General features: G+C 46.6%; 1 protein-coding gene across 4 annotated transcripts in view; it reads left to right on the top strand.

The window, feature by feature from the left end:
• The window catches only part of EYA2 (EYA transcriptional coactivator and phosphatase 2), a 292,281-nt gene that overhangs the window by 244,675 nt on the left and 28,560 nt on the right, over positions 1 to 19,046 (top strand). For all 4 annotated transcript variants that reach the window (XM_017541324.2, XM_037743018.1, XM_017541322.2 and 1 more), the window contains one exon: positions 2,765 to 2,854. In XM_017541324.2, the coding sequence (XP_017396813.1) occupies positions 2,765 to 2,854 (90 nt within the window). The remainder of the gene's footprint in view (positions 1 to 2,764; positions 2,855 to 19,046) is intronic.

Raw genomic sequence — 19,046 nt, forward strand, 5'->3', positions numbered from 1 at the left:
AAAAAAAAAAAAAAAAAAAAAAAAACTCGCTGTCTTGGAAACTAATCCATTCCTGAGAGAGTGAGAATTCACTGACTCCCATGGGAAGGCATTAATCTATTCATGAGGAACGACCCCCCTACATGACCCAAACACCTCCTACTAGGCCTTACCTCCCAACACTGCCACACTGGGGATGAAATTTCAACATGAGTTATGGCAGGGACAAACCACATCCAAACCATAGCAATGGAAAAATAATAGTGTTCACCTTACAGAGCTTTGTGGGGATTAAATGAGTTAATACTTATAAAGTGGCACAGAGAAAGCACTCCATAGATATTAGCCAGGAATATTATTAACAGTTTGTTTTATATCCTTCTAGACTAGCAGTTCTTAACCTTGACTGCATATTGAAATCACCTGGGGAGCTTTACACTTGGTGCCTGGACCCCACCCTCAGCAATTCTGATTTTATTGGTCTGGAGAGGAGCCTGGGCATCAGAATTTTTAAAGGCTCCTCAGAGCATTACAATATGCAGCCAGGGGTGGAAACCATTGTGTTACATATTTCTCATGTGTATCAGTTAGTATAGGTGAGGGTATGCTGCAATAACAAACATCCCCAAAATCTCATCTACTTCTCATTTATGATATATGTTCATTGTGGTCAGCTGTATCTCTGATCCATATCATCTTTATTCTGGAACCCAGACCAACAGAATATGTGTGGGCATTGGTGGTATAGTGGCAAATATAGCTGCTTTTCAGGCTAGCAGAGTAAGTATCCAGAATATTTACAGCCTTGTGAAGTGAGAAAAGAGAGTGCATGGGGAGGCATGCACTGGCTCTTAAAAACTTCTGACCAGGCTGGGTGCCGTGGCTCACACCTGTAATCTCAGCACTTTGGGAGGCCAAGGCAGGCGGATCACCTGAGGTCAGGAGTTGGAGACCAGCCTGACCAACATGAAGAAACCCCATCACTACTAAAAATACAAAATTAGCGGGGCATGGTGGCACATGCCTGTAGTCCCAGCTACTCAGCTACTTGGGAGGCTGAGGCAGAAGAATTGCTTGAACCCGGGAGGCAGAGGTTGTGGTGTGCTGAGATCGTGCCACTGCACTCAAACCTGGGCAACAAAAGAGTGAAACTTCATCTCAAAAAAAAAAAAAAAAAAAAAAACCTTCTGACCGAAAGTGAAACATAACTTTTGCTCACATATCACTGGCCAAAGCAAGGTGCATGGTCCAGTTTCTAAGTAACGTGTATTTGCTACTTCTTGTAGCACGTACAAGAAGTATGTTTTCTCAGTTTTAGGTATGATCTCTTGCTTCCCAAAATATAAGAATTGAGCTCTCTTTTCTCACCCTGGACCCCATCACACATATGCAAACGTTCTCTCCATGTCCTCCCAATATTACTCAATCATAGCCTGAGTTGAACAGGGAGGGTATGTGTCAAGGGCTGGATGGTAAATATTTTAGGCTTTGTGGGACACACAGTCTACTCACCTCTGACTTTCTAGTACAAGAGGAACTGTAGACAATACACTGATTTTTTTTAAAAAATGTAAAAACCATTCTTAATTCATCAGTCATACAAAAACAAGCAGCAAGCCAGGTTTGGTCTGGGCACTGCAGTTTGCCATCCCCTGCTACATTTCATCCTTTTGCAGGGAGAAGCACCTCAGGGAGGGATCCCAAATATGGGTGAACAGCAGTGCAGCCTACCACACTGTGTATACAGAAGGGAGGCACTTTCACTGCACAGTTGTGCAGATTCATACGTTATACTGTGTTGCAGCTTGCTTTTGTTACTTAGCACTGTATCTCTTGATGACAGTCTCATATCAGTAGCTCCAGCATGACTTCATTTGTATAATGGCTGCCTAGTTTTCTCTTCTCTGAATGTACCATAGTGCATTTGTGTTTGTGTGTTTTTATCATTAATCCTCTATTGTTGGATAACAGGGATTTTTTAAGTATCAAGAGGAGTAAGGCAGTGTGCATAGAGAGAACATTGGAAAGAGAGATTCCACAACCCAACTCTCCCAGTAGTTTATACTGAAATCTTCCAGACCTCCTTGAAAACAAAAATGCGTTGGAGGGAACCCCTGAAAACAGGCATTTGCCAAGAGGACATTTTTTTTTTTACAGCTGTGTCTGTGATACGCGTCCCTGCAACACTGAACACTGTTGCAATCCCAGGGCCATTTTCAAGGAGATTTAAATACTAGAGAGGGTAAAAAGTAGAAATGGTGAAAAACTAGAAGTGAGGCCGGGAGCAGTGGTTCATGCCTGTAATCCCAGCACTTTGGGAGGCCGAGGCGGGTGGATTGCCTGAGGTCAGGAGTTCGAGACCAGCCTAGCCAACATGGTGAATCCCTGTCTTTACTAAAAATACAACAAAATTAGCTGGGCATGGTGGCACGTGCCTGTAATCCCAGCTACTCAGGAGGCTGAGGCAGGAGAATCGCTTGAACCCAGGAGGCGGAGGTTGCGGTGAGCCAAGATTGCACCATTGCACTCCAGCCTGGACAATAAGAGTAAAACTCCATCTCAGGGAAAAAAAAAGAGAAAAAAAAACAAGAAGTAAGATCTTGGAAGCTGTGTGACGGACGTGATTATCACACTGGCCTCACACAGAGACACATTTTAGGCCATGCGTGAGCCGAGCAGATAAGGAAAACCCAAAACTGCTTTTCAGCAGTGGGATGGGACCAAAAGGGTGGCTAAAATTACTCAGGTTCCTTCTCATGTGATTTTCCTTGTCTCTGCCTCACAGGACACCACGACATCTGTGCGCATTGGCCTGATGATGGAAGAGATGATCTTCAACCTTGCAGATACACATCTGTTCTTCAATGACCTGGAGGTTCGTGGTTTCATTTAATATTTGCCATGTTTAATCACCTGCATCTAGTTTATGGGAAGAAGGAGACTGCCTTTTCTTTCTTTCTTTCTTTCTTTCTTTCTTTCTTTCTTTCTTTCTTTCTTTCTTTCTTTCTTTTTCTTTCTTTCTTTCCTTTTCTTTTAGAAGTTTGAAACTTTTGCTAGCAACCCCCAAAAAGGCCCAAAACTGTGGCTGGCGATGATTTATTGGAAACATACTTAGCTGAGTTCTCTCCCTAGCTTTCCTATGCAGTTAACGGGCTCTTCTCTGTTCCACTGGTGATGTCCACTGGCGATTTTACTAATCCAATAAGGGCTATGTAGTTTCTTCCTCCTGAAATTTGCTGTTTAATAAGTTTATTAAGGCAAATTAGTACAGATCCTCCCGGGTCAGCAATAATTAGCAATGGGCCAGGATGGAAGCTTTTCAAAACAATTTACATTCCCCTGAAAGTGTGTTTTACAAAGAGAAAGAGTGAGAGTGAGCAGAGGGAATATGCTTATTTAAAGGATCTGCTCCTGAGCCCCTAAGCAAGATGCAAGGGAGGTAGAAAAAAAAGCGGGAGAGCAGCTTCAAAAATAAATTGAATTCATTTGTTTATACCCAGCCTATGTCAGAAAGGATTCTGAATGGGAAACACGTTTAAAGGGATACAAAGCTATGTCACAAATAAAAGTAAGAAGTTTTACCAAAACATTCCAGGCTCGGGCTAACTATTGCGATCAAGTTCAGAGTGCATCACTTCCTGGTAGCCAAAGTAAAGAGGGAAATACAGTGAGTTACTTCCCTCTAATGAAAGAGCAAGCAACTTTCTCTGACGTGAAGAAGGGGTTTTGGCTGATAAAAGGATCAGTATGGGAATCTTCTGGGTTTGTAAATTATATTCACCTTATTGGTTCAACAGATTGAAAAATAAAGGCAACCTAAAATAAAACTGTATATAAAAGAGCAATTCTGTTTCTCTTAGGAGGAATATTTTTTCCTGGACTATCCCTGGGGACTAATCTGTGAAGTAGAAATATAAAAGTTATGGATTTCAAACCTAACCTGGCTAGCCCAAGGCACTACTAATATTTATTATTGGGAAAGCATACAGATTTTTCTTTCTAATCTGCAGTTCCAGAGAGAGAGGAACCCTTGCTGAAATAATCAATCTAGTGTTTTGTCCAATCTATGTAAGCCTCTTGGCCTCAGTCTTGACATCTATAAAATGGAACTGATATTCTCTGCCCAGCATCTGTTCAAAGAGCAGAACTAGGTAGAAACTCGAAGAAGAAAGAGAGCTTTGGAGCAATGGAGAATAAATACCATCGGCTTCAAGGCTTGGGACTGTCTCTTTATTCAAAAGCGAAGTTCACGCTCACTTCACGATGACATCTGTGGCTTGAAGGACACAGAGAGAAAGACAACCAAAACTGTGGCCATTGAATTCAGCGAGTATTTACGGAGCCTAATGCAGTAAAGACTCAGCCTATTGCAAAGGTCAAAACCAAACTCACTTTAACAAAAAGTGGAAATTGCTGGCCCTTGTAGTTGAAAAGTTCAGGGTCGATTTCATTCTTGCTTATTGCCCCCACTTCTGTGAGAACTGGAACGACTCTGTCTGATTCACCCTGAATCCCTAGAGCTCAGGCAGTAAACAACCAAACAAATCCATAAGCAAGATCATTTATGATAATAGAAAGGATGTGAAGAAAATAAAACAATCGGATTCGAGGAGGATGCAGGGGGCAGTATTCTTGAGGGGGCTGGTCCATGAAAGGCCTCCTGAGGAGGTAACACTTGAACCAAATGATGACAAGCAGCCGGCCAGATGGAGATTGGGGGCAGGGGTCGGGGGCAGGACAGCAAGTGCAAAGGTCCTGAGTGAGAACCAGCATGAAGCAAGCCCCTGGGATCAGAGAGAAGGCATGGTGGCTGTAGCGCAGGAGGAAAAGTATGGGGGTGGCCAGGGTAGATGAGACTGGGGCAGGAGATATCACAGCAAGTAAAGTTCATTCTAACTGCCGTGGACATCTCTGGGGCAAGCTGGCATTAAGCAGGAAAGCCACATGATCTGGGTTGTGTGCTAAAAAGACCTCTCTGGCTGCTGCGTGGAGAAGGGGCAGTCAGAGGGGAAATGTGAGCTGGGCGCGGTGGCTCACGCCTGTAATCTCAACACTTTGGGAGGCCAAGGCAGGTGGATCACTTGAGGTCAGGAGTTTGAGACCAGCCTGGCCAACACGGTGAAACTCCATCTCTACTAAAAATACAAAAATATTAGCCAGGTGTGGTGGCAGCCACCTGTAATCCCAGCTACTCAGAAGGCTGAGACAGGAGAATCACTTGAACCCAGGAGGCGGAGATTGCAGTGAGCCGAGATCACGACACTGCACTCCAGCCTGGGTGACAGAGTGAGACTCCATCTTAAAAAAAAAGAAAAAGAAATGCGGGGGCAGGGAGACCAGCCAAGAGGCTACTGCAATAGTCCAAGCAAGAGAAGAAAATGGACTGGATCCAGGCGGTAGGAACATGTGGACTTCAGGATGAGCTGAAGCCAAGAGGAATTGCTGAGAGACTGGATATGGAGGTTGGGGGAGAGAGAAGTGGCAAGGGCTCCTGGGTTTGATCTGGCCGGGATGCATTGTCCTTCACTGAGATAGGCACCACAGAGAAGGTGCTGGGTATGCAGTGGAGGATTCCATCCCTCTGTCTGGGGCACATGGGGTTTGAGATGTCTGTGACACCCTGGTGAAGGTGCCAGATCGGCCAGCAGAAACATGAGTTTGAACCTCCCCTGCAGTAACACCACCAGGCGTGGAATAGGTACTTTGTGGATCTTGGTTGAACCTGCAGCTCAGAGCCAGGTATTTTGCGGGATTTGTGTGTTTCACACTGATGTCTTCAGAGTCTTGCCCCCCTTTGCTGTTTCTCTCTGGCCCCCAAGTTGAAGTTGTACCTCTAGAAGGAGGATCTTAATTACCAGCTGGAGCTACTTAGGGAACCTGGTTTGTTTTTATTTTCTAAATTTATTTCAAAAATGTCCCCAGTGCCAGAAGCCCCAGGGCACCTCAGCAGAATTGAAACCATGTTATACGATGATGAAGTCAAAATTCACACAAGTGAAAACATATTGTTTGTTGGTGCAAGGCAGCCCCTGTCAAAATCTAAAGCACAGCCTTCTGCAGCTGCCCAGGGAAGCCGTGAGGACCAGGGAGAGGCGTGATCGAGGCCCGGCAAAGCCAGAAGGCTTTGTTCTCCAAGCCTGTAGTGCCACCTGTAAGGGACTTCCTTCCCACGTCCAGAGCCAGCCGTTTGCCAGGCCCCAGTGGAAGTGCTGTGAGTTCAGCAGCAAACCAAGCACAGCAAGATCCATCCCCACAGGCATGGACCTTCACGTTCAGGAGGCTGACCATAAACAATGGAATGTAAAATGAATGTCAGAGAAAAGTGCTCTGAAGAGACAGAGTCAGGGAGGAGGCTGTCATGGGGACTTTTGTTTTTTCCTTTTTACTTGTTATATCCAGGAAAGGCTCCTCTGATTTTTTTTTCTTCTTTGAGACAGGGTCTTGCTCTGTTGCCCAGGCTGGAGGTGCAGTGGTGCAATCTTGTCTCACTGTAACTTCTGCCTCCTGGGTTCAAGCAATCTCCTGCCTCAGCCTCCCAAATAGCTGGGATTACAGGTGCACACCACCATGTCCAGACAATTTTTGTATCTTTAGTAGAGACAGGGCTTCACCTTGTTGGTCAGGGTGGTCTCGAACTCCTGACCTCAAGTAATCCGCCCTCCTCAGTCTCCCAAAGTGCTGGGATTATAGGTGTGAACTACCTTGCCCAGGGTCCTCTGACTTTTGAGCAAAGACCTGAAAGAGGTGAAGGAGGAGGCCATGCCGATATCTGGGGGAAGGGTGTTCCAGATAGAGAGAAGCGCTGTGCAAAGGCCGAGGCATGGTCAGAGTTGTTGGGCTCCAGAAACTGGGAGGAGACTGGGGAGACAGAAGCAGAAGGAACAGGAAGAATTGTGGTGGGCAATGGGGGTGGGGCCTTTGGGCCATCGTAAGGCTTTGAATAACAGCTGAGGGTGACAAAAGCCATTGGGGGGTTTGGAACAACTTGATGTGACTTTGGTTCAGAAGCTGCCTCTGGCTACCTGGTGGAGAACAGACTGCAGGGGACAAGGACAAGGATTGAAGCAGGTGTCCACGTTAAATCAGTGACTCCCAGACTCCCAGGTGAAAGAATCCGTGGGTTTTAAAGAATGGTCTGGCATTGGCCTGGCGCAGTGGCTCACGTCTGTTTGGGAGGCTAAGGAGGGTGGATCACTTGAGGTCAGAAGTTCAAGACCAGCCCGGCCAACATAATGAAACCCCATCTCTGCTAAAAATACAAAAATTAGCCAGACGTGGTGGCAGGCACCAGTAATCCCAGCTACCAGGAGGCTGAGGCAGGAGAATCACTGGAACCCAGGAGGTGGAAGCTATAGTGAGCAGAGATTGCGCCACTGCACTCCAACCTGGGAGACAGAGGGAGACTCCATCTCCAAAAAAATATAATGATAAAAACATTATTTGTGTTTTGAGATGTCACAACTTTAATTTAAAATACATTTAAAACCTAGATTCATGTTGAATCGCTGAAACTTTATAGGCAGTGTTATTAAAGATGGTTCCAAATTTTAGCAAAGGAGCATTTCATTCAGGCATGAAAAAGAAGTTAACAAGCAAAGGTAACTATAAACAAAGACATCACAAATAGATATAAAGCCAGAAGAAAAGGGTTCTAAAGTAGACAGAGAAGGTAGGCTGACTCTCCGATTGCAGATTTTCGTTATCAGCTCATCATACCACTGAAACTCTGTGGCAATTTGCCATCCACATCCATGGAGTTTGATGACCCTAAAGACTGTAATATCCCCCATTCTCTTGGTTAAAATGGCAGGCATGTTGACAAGAACTGTCCTGGGTACCTCCTGCCTGCCAGGCTTTACCTTCTTCTTGGTATATTTAAAAGAACACAAGTTTGGGCCAGGCATAATGGCTCATGCCTGTAATCCCAGTACTTTGGGAGGCTGAGGCAGTGGATCATTTGAGGTCAGGAGTTCGAGACTAGTCTCGCCAACATGACAAAACCGTGTCTCTACTAAAAATATAAAAAAATAAAAAAAATTAGCTGGGTATGGTAGCATGCACCTGTAATACCAGTTACTTGGGAGGCTCAAGCAACAGAATTGCTTGAACCCAGGAGGCAGAGGTTACAGTGAGCCAAGATCGCACCACTGCACTCCAGACTGAGCAACACAGTGAAAGTCCATCTCAAAATAAATAAATAAATAAATAAATAAATACACACAAGATTTACAGGCAAGATGTAGCAAGAATGAGGAGGAGGGCCTTCCTCTCCCTTCCTTGCTTTAACGGGCAAGCTGTCAAGTGTCAGGGTATCCTCTGAAAGCCAGGAGGTGTGCCTGGGTGAGGTGCTGTCCCTGAAGATGATGTCCAAGGGCTGGCATGGTGAGGGCCAGGTAGTGAGAGGGAGGTAAACAGTTTGGCCCCAGGAAGGAGGTGGCTGGGGGAGGAAGCCTAGAAGGTGGAATTAATGTGTCTAACCAGGGAGTCAGTGGTCACACAGCAGCAGCTGGGCTGACGTTGGAGGCGCCTGGCGTCATCCCGCCTTGCCTGAGTTTCTGCTGCATTCTCTGGTCCTGGCCCCTGTCCACTTCTCTCCACTCCATTTTCTATTACCTCTATGATCCAAGTCACCATCATCTTTCTCCTGGATACCGTCACAGCCTTCTCACAGTCTCCCTGCTGTCTATGAATTAGGATACAAGCTCATCAAAATAAAGAGGCTTAGGTAAAACACAAGTCTGTTTCTCTGTCATGAGGAAATCTGAAATGTGAACAATCTAGGGCCAGAAGGCAGCTCTTTCATGTCAGAAGCCCAGGCACAGCGTCTTCCCTTACCCCCACTCCCAGAGACAGGGTCTTGCTCTGTCACCCAAGCTGGAGTGCAGTGGCATGATCATGGCTCACTGCAGCCTTGACTTCCCAGGCTCAAGCCATCCTCCCACCTCAGCCTCCTGAATAGCTGGGACTAAAGGCAGGCACCACGCTCCACTAATATGTTTATTTTCTGTAGAGACAGAGTCTCCTATGGCATCCAGGCTGGTCTCAAACTTGTAGTCTCGAGGAATCTTCCCACCTTGGGCTCCCAAAGTGCTGGGATTACAGGCATGAGCCACCGCAGACAACAGCTTCCACAGGTACATTCCAGGCACATTCCAGGCAGCAGGGGAAAGTAGGTGGCAGAGGCAGAGAAGGGCACCACCCAGCGGTTGCACTTATCTCTTCTACTCACATCCCATTGGCCAGAACATAGTCACTTGGCCACACCTTCCTGCAAAGGAGCCTGGGAAATGTAGTCTTTATTCTGGGCAGTCACGTGCCAATAAAAACTGATACTATAGATAGAGGAGGGAAATGAAGTAGGTATGAGGGTCAGCTGGCAGTCTCAACCTGACACCTCTCTTCAGTTCTCTTCACAGTAGCCAGAGGGGTGAAAAGGAAAGCTGAATATATCATCCTCTGCTTAAAGCTCTTCAGTAGGCTAGGTGCAGTCAGCCTGTGATCCCAGCACTTTGGAAGGCCGAGGTGGGTGGCCTTGAGGTCACGATTTCGAGACCAGCCTGGCCAACATGGCAAAACCCTGTCTCTATTAAAAATACAAAAATTAGCTGGACATGGTGGCAGGCGCCTGTAATCCCAGCTACTCAGGAGGCTGAGGTAGGAGAATCACTTGAAATCAAGAGGCAGAGGTTGCAGTGAGCTGAGATCGCGCCCCTGCACTCCAGCCTGGGCGACAGAGCAAGACCCCATCTCAAAAAAAAAAAAAGAAGAAGCTTTTCAGTGAACTTTTATGGACTGGCCCCACCTGCTTCTCCAGAATCTTTTCCTTCTACCCTTTTCATTGTTTACTCCCTCCAGATCCAATGGGTTTTTTTAAATTCCTTGAACATCCATGCTCCCCACTATCTTAAGATTCTGCCCATGTCATGCCCTCTGTCTGGAACACACTGCCCCACCATTCTTCCCTCCTCTTGTTCTCAAGGTCCAAGGCCTCTCCAGTTCCTATGCACCTTTCAAATCTCTGAACCAGTGCCACATCTTCAGGGAAGTCTTACTTGATGCCCCACAAAAGGTTAGATTCTGCCATCATAGGCTCCCAGGACCCCTCATACTTATGCCATACATTTTGCACCCTTTGTAACCATTTCGTTAATTATTTGAAATAATTGATGTGAATTCTATGTTCCCCGCCAGCTGTGTGTTCCAGGAGGGCAGAGAACATGTCCACCGTGTTCACTGCTGTATCACGGGTGCTCAGTAAATCACTGATTCTTGACTGTTGATGATCTTGCCCTCTGACCCTATCCATGGTAACAACTGCCTTCTGGAATTTCTAACTTTTAGGAACCTAACTTCGTTTATGTGCCTTTGACTTTATTAGAAATTAAGTAGGTTAACAGTGGTCCTCACAAAACAGTGTGTATTTCTCTTGTGTGCAGAACTCTAGAGGTCAACAATCCAGGGACCTCTTCTTGATGAAGAGCTCAGATACCTAGGTTCCTGCCACCTTGCAGCTTCTCCAACCCTCAAGTGTCTGTCTTGTCCTCAGGATCCAAGATAGTGGCATCTCAGTTCCAGGTATCAGAACAGAGGAAGGGGCAAAGAGAGCTGCGTTTTCCCTTTCAGACAGCACCTGGAGGCTCTCGAATAATGTCCCAGAAGTGCCACACAATACTTGCATTTATATCCCATTGACCAGCAAGGGAGGCTGGGAATTGTAGTCTTCATTCTGGCCAGTCATGCCTCACTAAAAATTCCATCACTATGGAAGCAGAGAGAACAGATACTGGACCAAAATTAGCAATGTGTCACAGCACTTAATTCTCACCTCCTATTTTACAGACCTCCATTTCTGTTTACTGCATTTTCTTCTCCTCAAATCTTGGTCTCTGTTCTGCAACCTCAGCTGGGTGCCTGGACCCTGACCTGTTCTCCTCATTTGCTAGATCCTCTGTCTGGCACGTTTGCCCTGGATCACCCCTCCACACTGTGCACATACCTCCCACCACCTGTATTGTAAATCAGCATCTCTGCTCCTTAACAGTGTCATTGTGTGTTGGGAGGACAGGGGAGCGTACCATTTTTTTTTTTCTAAGTGGGTATTCTGAATGTTCACATCTGCGTCAGTGTCAGTGTCTTTAACTAGAGCAGCATTCCCAACTGAGGGCAGGCCCATTCATTCCCTGGAGGGAAAGGGGGGCACATTAGAAACTGGGGGTGAGGCCAGGTGCAGTGGCTCATGCCTGTAATCCCAACACTTTGGGAGGCCGAGGCGGTCAGATCACTTGAGGTCAGGAGTTCGAGACCAGCCTGGATAACACGGTGAAACCTCGTCTCTACTAAAAATACAAAAATTAGCCAGGTGTGGTGGCGGGTGCCTGTAATCCCAGCTATTCAGGAGGCTGAGGTACAAGAATCGCTTGAACCTGGGAGGCGGAGGTTGCAGTGAGCTGACGCGCCATTGCACTCCAGCCTGGGTGATAGATTGAGACTCTGTCTCAAAAACAAAAAGAAACTGAGGGTAGGTAGGAGGCAGAGGTTGCAGTGAGCTAAGATCATACCACTTCACTGCAGCCTGGGTGACAGGTGTTGAGACTCCATCTCAAAAAAAAAAAAAATGGGGTTGGGGTAGTTGGCTGTCATATGAAGGGAAAGAACTAGTTGCATTTAGAGGCAGGGCCAGCAATACCACTCAACCGAATATGTTGGATAGTTTTGTTCAAAGTGGAATTGTCCCCCTGCAAATGCCCACCACACTGAGCCCCTGCGAGGTATCAATCAGATGATCAGTGTTTATGGATGCCTTGTGTACATCATGATCCAGGTTTCATGTGGTTTGCTCTTAATTAAAATACAAAACAAAACAACAAAAAAACACTTTGTTAAATGTATGGTATTTCTTACAAGTGTTTTAGGGGAAAATGACCAGTATATCAAACCAGTGATGTCATAGGTAATGATGCTTAGGATGAAGCATAGGTTTGTGAAGGTGCATCACTGGAAAGATAAATGAGCAGGCCAACCACAGTGGCTTACGCCAGTAATCCCAGCACTTTGGGAGGCTGAGGCGGGAGGATCACTGGAGGCCAGGAGTTTGAGACCAGCCTGACTAACATGGCGAAACCCCAAATCTTCAAAAAATACAAAAAAATAAAAAATAAAAAGCCAGGCATGGTGATGAGTGCCCATAGTCCCAACTACTCGGGAGCTGAGGTAGAGGATGGATTAAGCCTGCGAGGTTGAAGCTGCAGTGAACTGTGATCATGCCATTGCACTCCAGCCTGGACAGCAGAGCAAGAGTCGATCTCAGAAAAAAGAGAGAGAGAGAGAGAGATTCAAAGGTGGGGCTCCTCTGTGGCTAAATCCATGAAGGTGTGACATGAAGGAGCAGTTCTCTACCCGAGTGAGTGCCGTCCACTGAGAGGCCTTGCACTGTGGAAGGAGTGGGATGCTATTTGGGGTCGGAGGACCTGAGTGCCAATTCTGACCCTGAATCTTGTGAGCGCTAAGACCTTGAAGAAGGTATTTAACTTGGCCGACTTTCTTCTTCTTCCTCTGAAGCAAAGCTCAATAATAACTGACGCTGACTGAGCGCTCACTACATACCAGGCGCTGTTCTAGTTGGCTTATATGTTTTAATTCATTTCATCTTATCATTATCCCCGTTGTACTAGTCTGCTCAGTCTGCCATAACAAAATACCAGAGTGGGTGGCTTGCATGAGAGAAATTGTCTTTCTCACAGTTCTGCAAGCTGGAAGTCCACGATCCACGTGCTGGCAAAGTTGGTGTCTGGTTGAGGGGCCTCTTCTTGGCTTGCAGATGGCTGCCTTTTTGCTGTGTCTTCACCCAGCCTTTCCTCAGTGGAGAGAGAGCCAAAGAGAGAAACAGCTGTCTGGTGTCTCCTCTCACAAGGATACCAATTCCATTGGTGACCTCACTTAACCTTAATTACTTCCTTAGAGGCCCCACCTCTAAATACAGCCACATGGGGGGTTAGATTTTCAACATATGAATGTTGGGATGGGACACAAACATTCAGTTCACAACACCATTTTACAAACGGGGAAGCAGGGGCAGAGAGGGGCAAAGTGAACAGCCCACGTCACACAGTTGGCAGTGGCAATATTCAGACCCAGGTGGCCTGGCTCCAGAGTCCCTGCCTTTACCCATGGTGCCGTGCTGCCTCTGCCAGGGACAGCAATGCCCATCTAGTTTGAGAAGGAGGATTCCCAATAAGAATCTAAGAGCTCTGCAGGGCCGCAGACAGCGGGCTCAAAGGAAAAGAAAGTGCAAGGGAGGACTGGAGTCACTGAGAACTGCGGAGGAGGAGAGGCAAGATCTGACACCAGGAGGAGGAGAAAGTCCCAGCGTTCATGTAGAAGATGAATATTTTTTATCTCTTTGGGTTTTTCTGTTTTGGTTTTTGTTTGTTTTGTTTTGTTTTTTGAGATGGAGTCTTGCTCTGTCTCCCAGTTTGGAGTGCAGTGGCGTGATCTCAGCTCACTGCAACCTCCGCCTCCCAGGTTTAAGCAGTCCTCATGCCTCAGCCTCCCAAGTAGCTGGGACCACAGGCATGTGCCACCATGTCCGGCTAATTGTATTTTGAGTAGAGTCAGGGTTTCACTGTGTTGGCCAGGCTGGTCTCAAACTCATGACCTCAAGTGATTTACCCACTTCAGCCTCCCAAAATGCTGGAATTATAGGCGTGAGCCACCACAGCTGACCAAGATTTTTCATGTCTTTGTAAGATGAAAAATTGAACTCCTAGATTCCTCCACTGTGAGTTTGCAGAGCACCTTATGCGTAGTAAAACTCATACAAACAGCAACAACCAAACACATGAACACAGCAGCCTCCTTCACTCCCCACTGAGGGGATGAATCGCTTGGCGGTGGTCAAAGCAACATGCAAGGGATCTGAATGCACTTCTAGAAAGGACATGGCCTGCATGGACAAGGGGTGACGGCCAGGTTAGAGCTGAGTGAGGGTCCCAGTGGGGTGACAAACACAATCCCAATGGGAGCTGGTGTGTCCTGCATGAAGACGGTGGGTCTGGCAGTGACTGAAGGGCTTGTCTGTACCCATTCTTTAACCCTGACAACAACCACAGAAGGCAGGTACTGTTATGTATCCCCATGTTAGAGATGGGGAAACTGAGGCACAGAGAGGTTCACTTCCCCGGCAGCTGACACATATCAAGCTCTTATTTTGTACCCGGCATTGCACATGAATCATCTCACTGCATCCTCACAGCAGTGCTGCAAAGGAGACGGATTTTTAAATCTCCATTTTACAGATGAGGAAACTGAGGCCCAGAGAGGTCCCTTTCCCAGGGTCACCAGCTAGTAAGAAGAATGTGGAGACTGGATCCCAGGCCAAGCTGACTTCTTAGCTGGGATGTTTATCTTTCATGGAGAATGAAGTTTCGAGATGAACTGAAAAGTGAAAAAGGAACATGGATCAACTGAACGGATGAAAGAAGAGGCTTTCAGGGGGCCAGGCCCAGTAGCTCACAACTATAACCCCAGCACTTTGGGAGGTCAAGGCTGGTCGATCACTTGAGGTCAGGTGTTTGAGACCAGCCCAGCCAACATGGCAAAACCCCGTCTTTACTAAAAAAAAAGTAATAATAATACAAAAATATTAGCCAGCCATGATGGTACACGGGTGTAATCCCAGCTACTCAGAAGAATAAGGCGGGAGAATTGCCTGGGCCTGGGAGGTGGAGGTTGCAGTGAGCCAAGATGGCACCACTGCACTCCAGCCTGGACAACAGAGCAAGACTCCATCTCAAAAAATAAAATAAGGAAACAGTCTTTCAGGAGAAACAAGATGACCCTAAAGATCTTTGGCAAAAGGTATCCCTGGCCTGATGCAGGAATGGTCAGGCAGTCAAGCAGGCTGGAAGGGCAACGTTTCAAGCTGCATCAGGGCTTTAGGAAAGACCATGCTGGAGAGACACCAAAGTTGCTGAAATCAAGGCAGCCATGGCTGCCTGCCTGACATGTGGGCCTGGTTGCTAAACATGTGATTTATGGTGTTTAGCAGCTATCAGGAAAATAATATGTCACTGTGTTAGCACTGAACTGCTCTCCAAAGCATCCTGCCCAACTGGTCATTAATGTAATTCAGGTCACAGCCTCTTTAGTGCTCTCAAGATAAGTTAAACACTCAGACAGCATCAGAGATGTGGCCAGGGTTTCCCTCCCAGGGAGTAGACTCCTCTCAGGCTAGTCTGAAGGCAGCATTAAGCAATTGCACTTAAAAAATATACCTGCCTCAGAGGAGAAGGAGCAGCCAGGGAGTCCATCGGGGCCCTGATGAGAGTCATTTTTCTAACACAAATTTGTCAACAATTTCTGCATTCAAGTCTCCAGGCAGCCAAGGACAAAAAGTAATGGGATCAAATCACAGCAGGAGAGTTTGAGAAACCCCACTTGTCACCAGCTTAATCAGAACAGGTTTTGACAAGTATTAGTCACTGAGTACCGATCAGCAATGTGCAAGAAGAAGAATCCTAAGTATCGGCTGGGGCGGTGGCTCACGCCTGTAATCCTGGCACTTCGGGAGGCTGAGGCGGGCAGACTGCTTGAGATCAGGAGTACAAGACCAGCCTGGCCAAGATGGTAAAACCCCGTCTCTACTAAATATACAAAAATTACCAGGCATGGTAGCGCACACCTGTGGTCCCAGCTACTCAGGAGACTGAGGCAGGGCAATAGCTTGAACCCAGGAGGCGGAGGTTGTAGTGAGCCGAGATCACACAACTGCACTCCAGCCTGGGCAACAGAGCGAGACTCCATCTCAAAAAAAAAAAAAAAAAAAAAGGGTACTAAGTAGCACACCCTTGGGATGCAGAAGGGTGGTCCACATAGGCATTTACAGTCCTAAATGACATTTGTTAGAAAATCAGGAAAATTAATAAGAATAATTGGAAAGACCATTAAAACAGATAAGATTTAAGCAAGCTTAATCAAGGGGGAAAGAGAGAGATCAATAAACAACATCCAGAATGAAAAGGGGAACATCACTGAAATTCAGGGGAGGTCATTTCTTTTCATTACGAGAATGCAGGGTACACTGTTTTACAAATGAATTTGAAAATCTAAGTGAGATTGATACTTTTCAAGAAGGCACAAATTACCAAAATTAGCCCAAGTGGAAATAGCAAATAAATAAACCAAAGATCATGAAAATGTGTTCAATCATTAAAGAGGAAGTGCTTTCTTGGTGTCTTTACACCAAAAAAAGGCATCAGGTCCCACTGGTTTTAAACGAGAGTTCCAACAAACCTTCAAGGAAAGGGTAAATCTCATCCAGCACAAACTACAGAGCAAAGAAAAAGACGGGATGCTCTCCCACACGTTTTATGAAACTAACATCACCCGAAAGCTAACGCTGGAGTTACAGAGCATATGACAAATGGGCAAATTGCTGTCATCACTGGTGAAGCTGGAAGGCCCTTGCAATCCCAGCAGAGACCTTCATCCGTGCCCTGTGACTGCACAGAAGTTTTCTGCAGATCCTGTCTGAGCGTTAGTTTCCACACTGGTGAGAAGAGAGGTCTGGACTCTAATTGGTATCATTTATTTGGCCCCTGCCCCTTGTCTTGTAACACACCTGCAAGTGGTTGGATTAGCCATATTTCATAATTTACAAAGAAAACACTGAAGACCAGCCAGGCATGGTGGCTCATGCCTGTAATCCCAGCACTTTGGAAGGCCAAGGCGGGCAGATCACCTCGAGCTCAGGAGTTTGAGATCAGCCTGGCCAAAATAATGAAACCCTGTCTCTACTAAAAATACAAAAAATTAGCTGGGTGTGGTGGCGGCACCTGTAATCCCAGTTACTTGGGAGGCTGAGGCAAAATAATCACTTGAACCCAGGAGACGGAGGTTGCAGTGAATAGAGATCGTACCACTGCACTCCAGCCTGGGCAACAAGAGTGAAACTCCATCTTAAAAAGAAAAGAAAACTGAAGACCTTGCTGTGTTACCTGAGCTCAGAGGCAATGACACCCTTGTAGCAATGAGGATACTCACTGCCAGGTAATAGTTTTAATACCATGCTGCAAGAAAAAGAAACCAGAGCTCCATGGAGAAATGGCTGATTCTAGGGCTGGGGCAAGAAATATACACTTCAAAGTAAAAAGGTTATTTCTTTAAAAGAAAAAATCTGAAGACTCAAAGGTGTTATGTGACTTCCCCAAGGTCACACACCTAAAAAAGACCAGGCTGGGATTGGGGCTCAGAGATGGGCATTTGAATGCCAACTCCATTGTCTAGGAGATATGAAGTTAAACGTCACTACCCCCATTCTTCCCTTCTTCCCCCATTTCCTGAGATGCACCATGTGTAGCATCCTGACCTGTCCACAAAGTCTGGACCGGGACACATAGTTTTCTGCTTTGCTTCTATAAATTGTCTCATCAGCAGAGCTGATCATCCATGAGCGTGTCATTGTTGAGCTCAGTTCCACTGCACCACTGCTGTGCCAGCCACATGGCTTTGGGCCTGTTGAACTAAAGATGATAATTAGAGCAACAATGATGCCAAGTATGTATGCGGTATTTTCTATGGGCAAGGCACTTTTCAAAGCGCTGTATTTAACTCATGTAATCCTTACCATCTATACACTACGAGGTAAGTACTGTTCAGTAGCTCAATTATAGAGGGGAACTGAGGCTCAGTGAGGCTCAATACATTCAAGTCATTCAGTCAGTGAGCAGCAGAGCCAGAATTGCACCCAGGTTCCAGAATCTGTGCTTTTAACTTCCCTATTCTCCACTCTTGCAAAATCAGTAAAACCTGTGTGCTGTCTTCAGAGTTTCCCAGTTTATTGGATGAAAGAAGAAAATGGCCATTGTTAGTATATGAGGCTCCATAGAGTGGAAAAACAGAGACAAAAGTCATTCAGCCTGGGCTGGGCCAGTGGCTCACACCTATAATCCCAGCACTTTGGGAGGCCGAGAGGGGAGGATCACTTGAGGCCAGGAGTTCAAGACTACCCTGGCCAACATGGTGAAACCTCATCTCTACTAAAAGTAGAAGAAAATTAGCCAGCCGTGTCGGTGCATGCTTGTAATCCCAACTACTCAGGAGGCTGAGGCAGGAGAGTTGCTTGAGCCCCAGAGGTGGAGGTTGGAGTGGGCCAAGATCTCGCTGCTGTACTCAAAACTGGGTGACAAAGTGAGACTGTCTCAAAAAAAAAAAAAAAAAAGTCATTCAGCCTGATTTGGGGTGAAGCTGGGAGAGTTTTTACAAAGGAGGTGATATCATTGAAGCCTTTTGCAAACTTTTGACAGATGGAAAGAGAAGGGAAACACATTCAAAGCAGAAGGAAGAGCCAGGGCAAAGCCTCTGCAGCAGGAGTGTGTCAGTGTTGAGGGAATCACAGGAGGCCGCTGTGTGGGCGGTGTAGTGAGGAGGGGTTAGGAGATGAGGTCACGGAGGTGATGAACCCGAGGGTGGGCAGGCCACATGGAGCCAGGGGTCATTGTGAGACTGTGACTTTCGTTGGAGGGAGGTGGGAACCATTGTGGGGATTTGGGCAGGACAGGGACATGATCTGACTTGGGTTGAACAGGATCCCTCTGGCTGCTGGATGGAGACTAGGCTGGGAGGGCAGGGGGTAAATAAGGAGGGGAGCAGGAAGAGTGAGGAGGTGACTGTAGTGGCATGGGCCGGGGTCAGCAAACTTCTGTAAAGGGCCAGATAGTAAATAGTTTTGGCTTTTCATATCATACTGGACCTGTCTCAGTTCTTCTGCAGTAGCACAAAAGCAGCTGCAGACAGGATGTGAATGCACGACCATAGACATGTTCTAATAAAACTTTATTTACACAGATAGGTGACAGGCCAGATTTGGCCCCTGGGTTATAGCTTACTAACCTCTGATAGGTGGGCAATGATGGTGGTTTGGACCACAGAGGTTGGTGGCGGGGGCGGGCACGAGCAGTGGAGAAGATGAGAATGGTCAGATTGTGGGTATATGTCGAAGGGAAAGCCAACAGGATTTGCTGATGGATGGGTGGCAGGATGTGAGAGAGGAGACAGGGATGACTCCAAGA

Source organism: Cebus imitator, unplaced genomic scaffold, assembly GCF_001604975.1.
Source record: "Cebus imitator isolate Cc_AM_T3 unplaced genomic scaffold, Cebus_imitator-1.0 Scaffold132, whole genome shotgun sequence".
Classification (NCBI taxonomy): Eukaryota; Metazoa; Chordata; class Mammalia; order Primates; family Cebidae; genus Cebus; species Cebus imitator.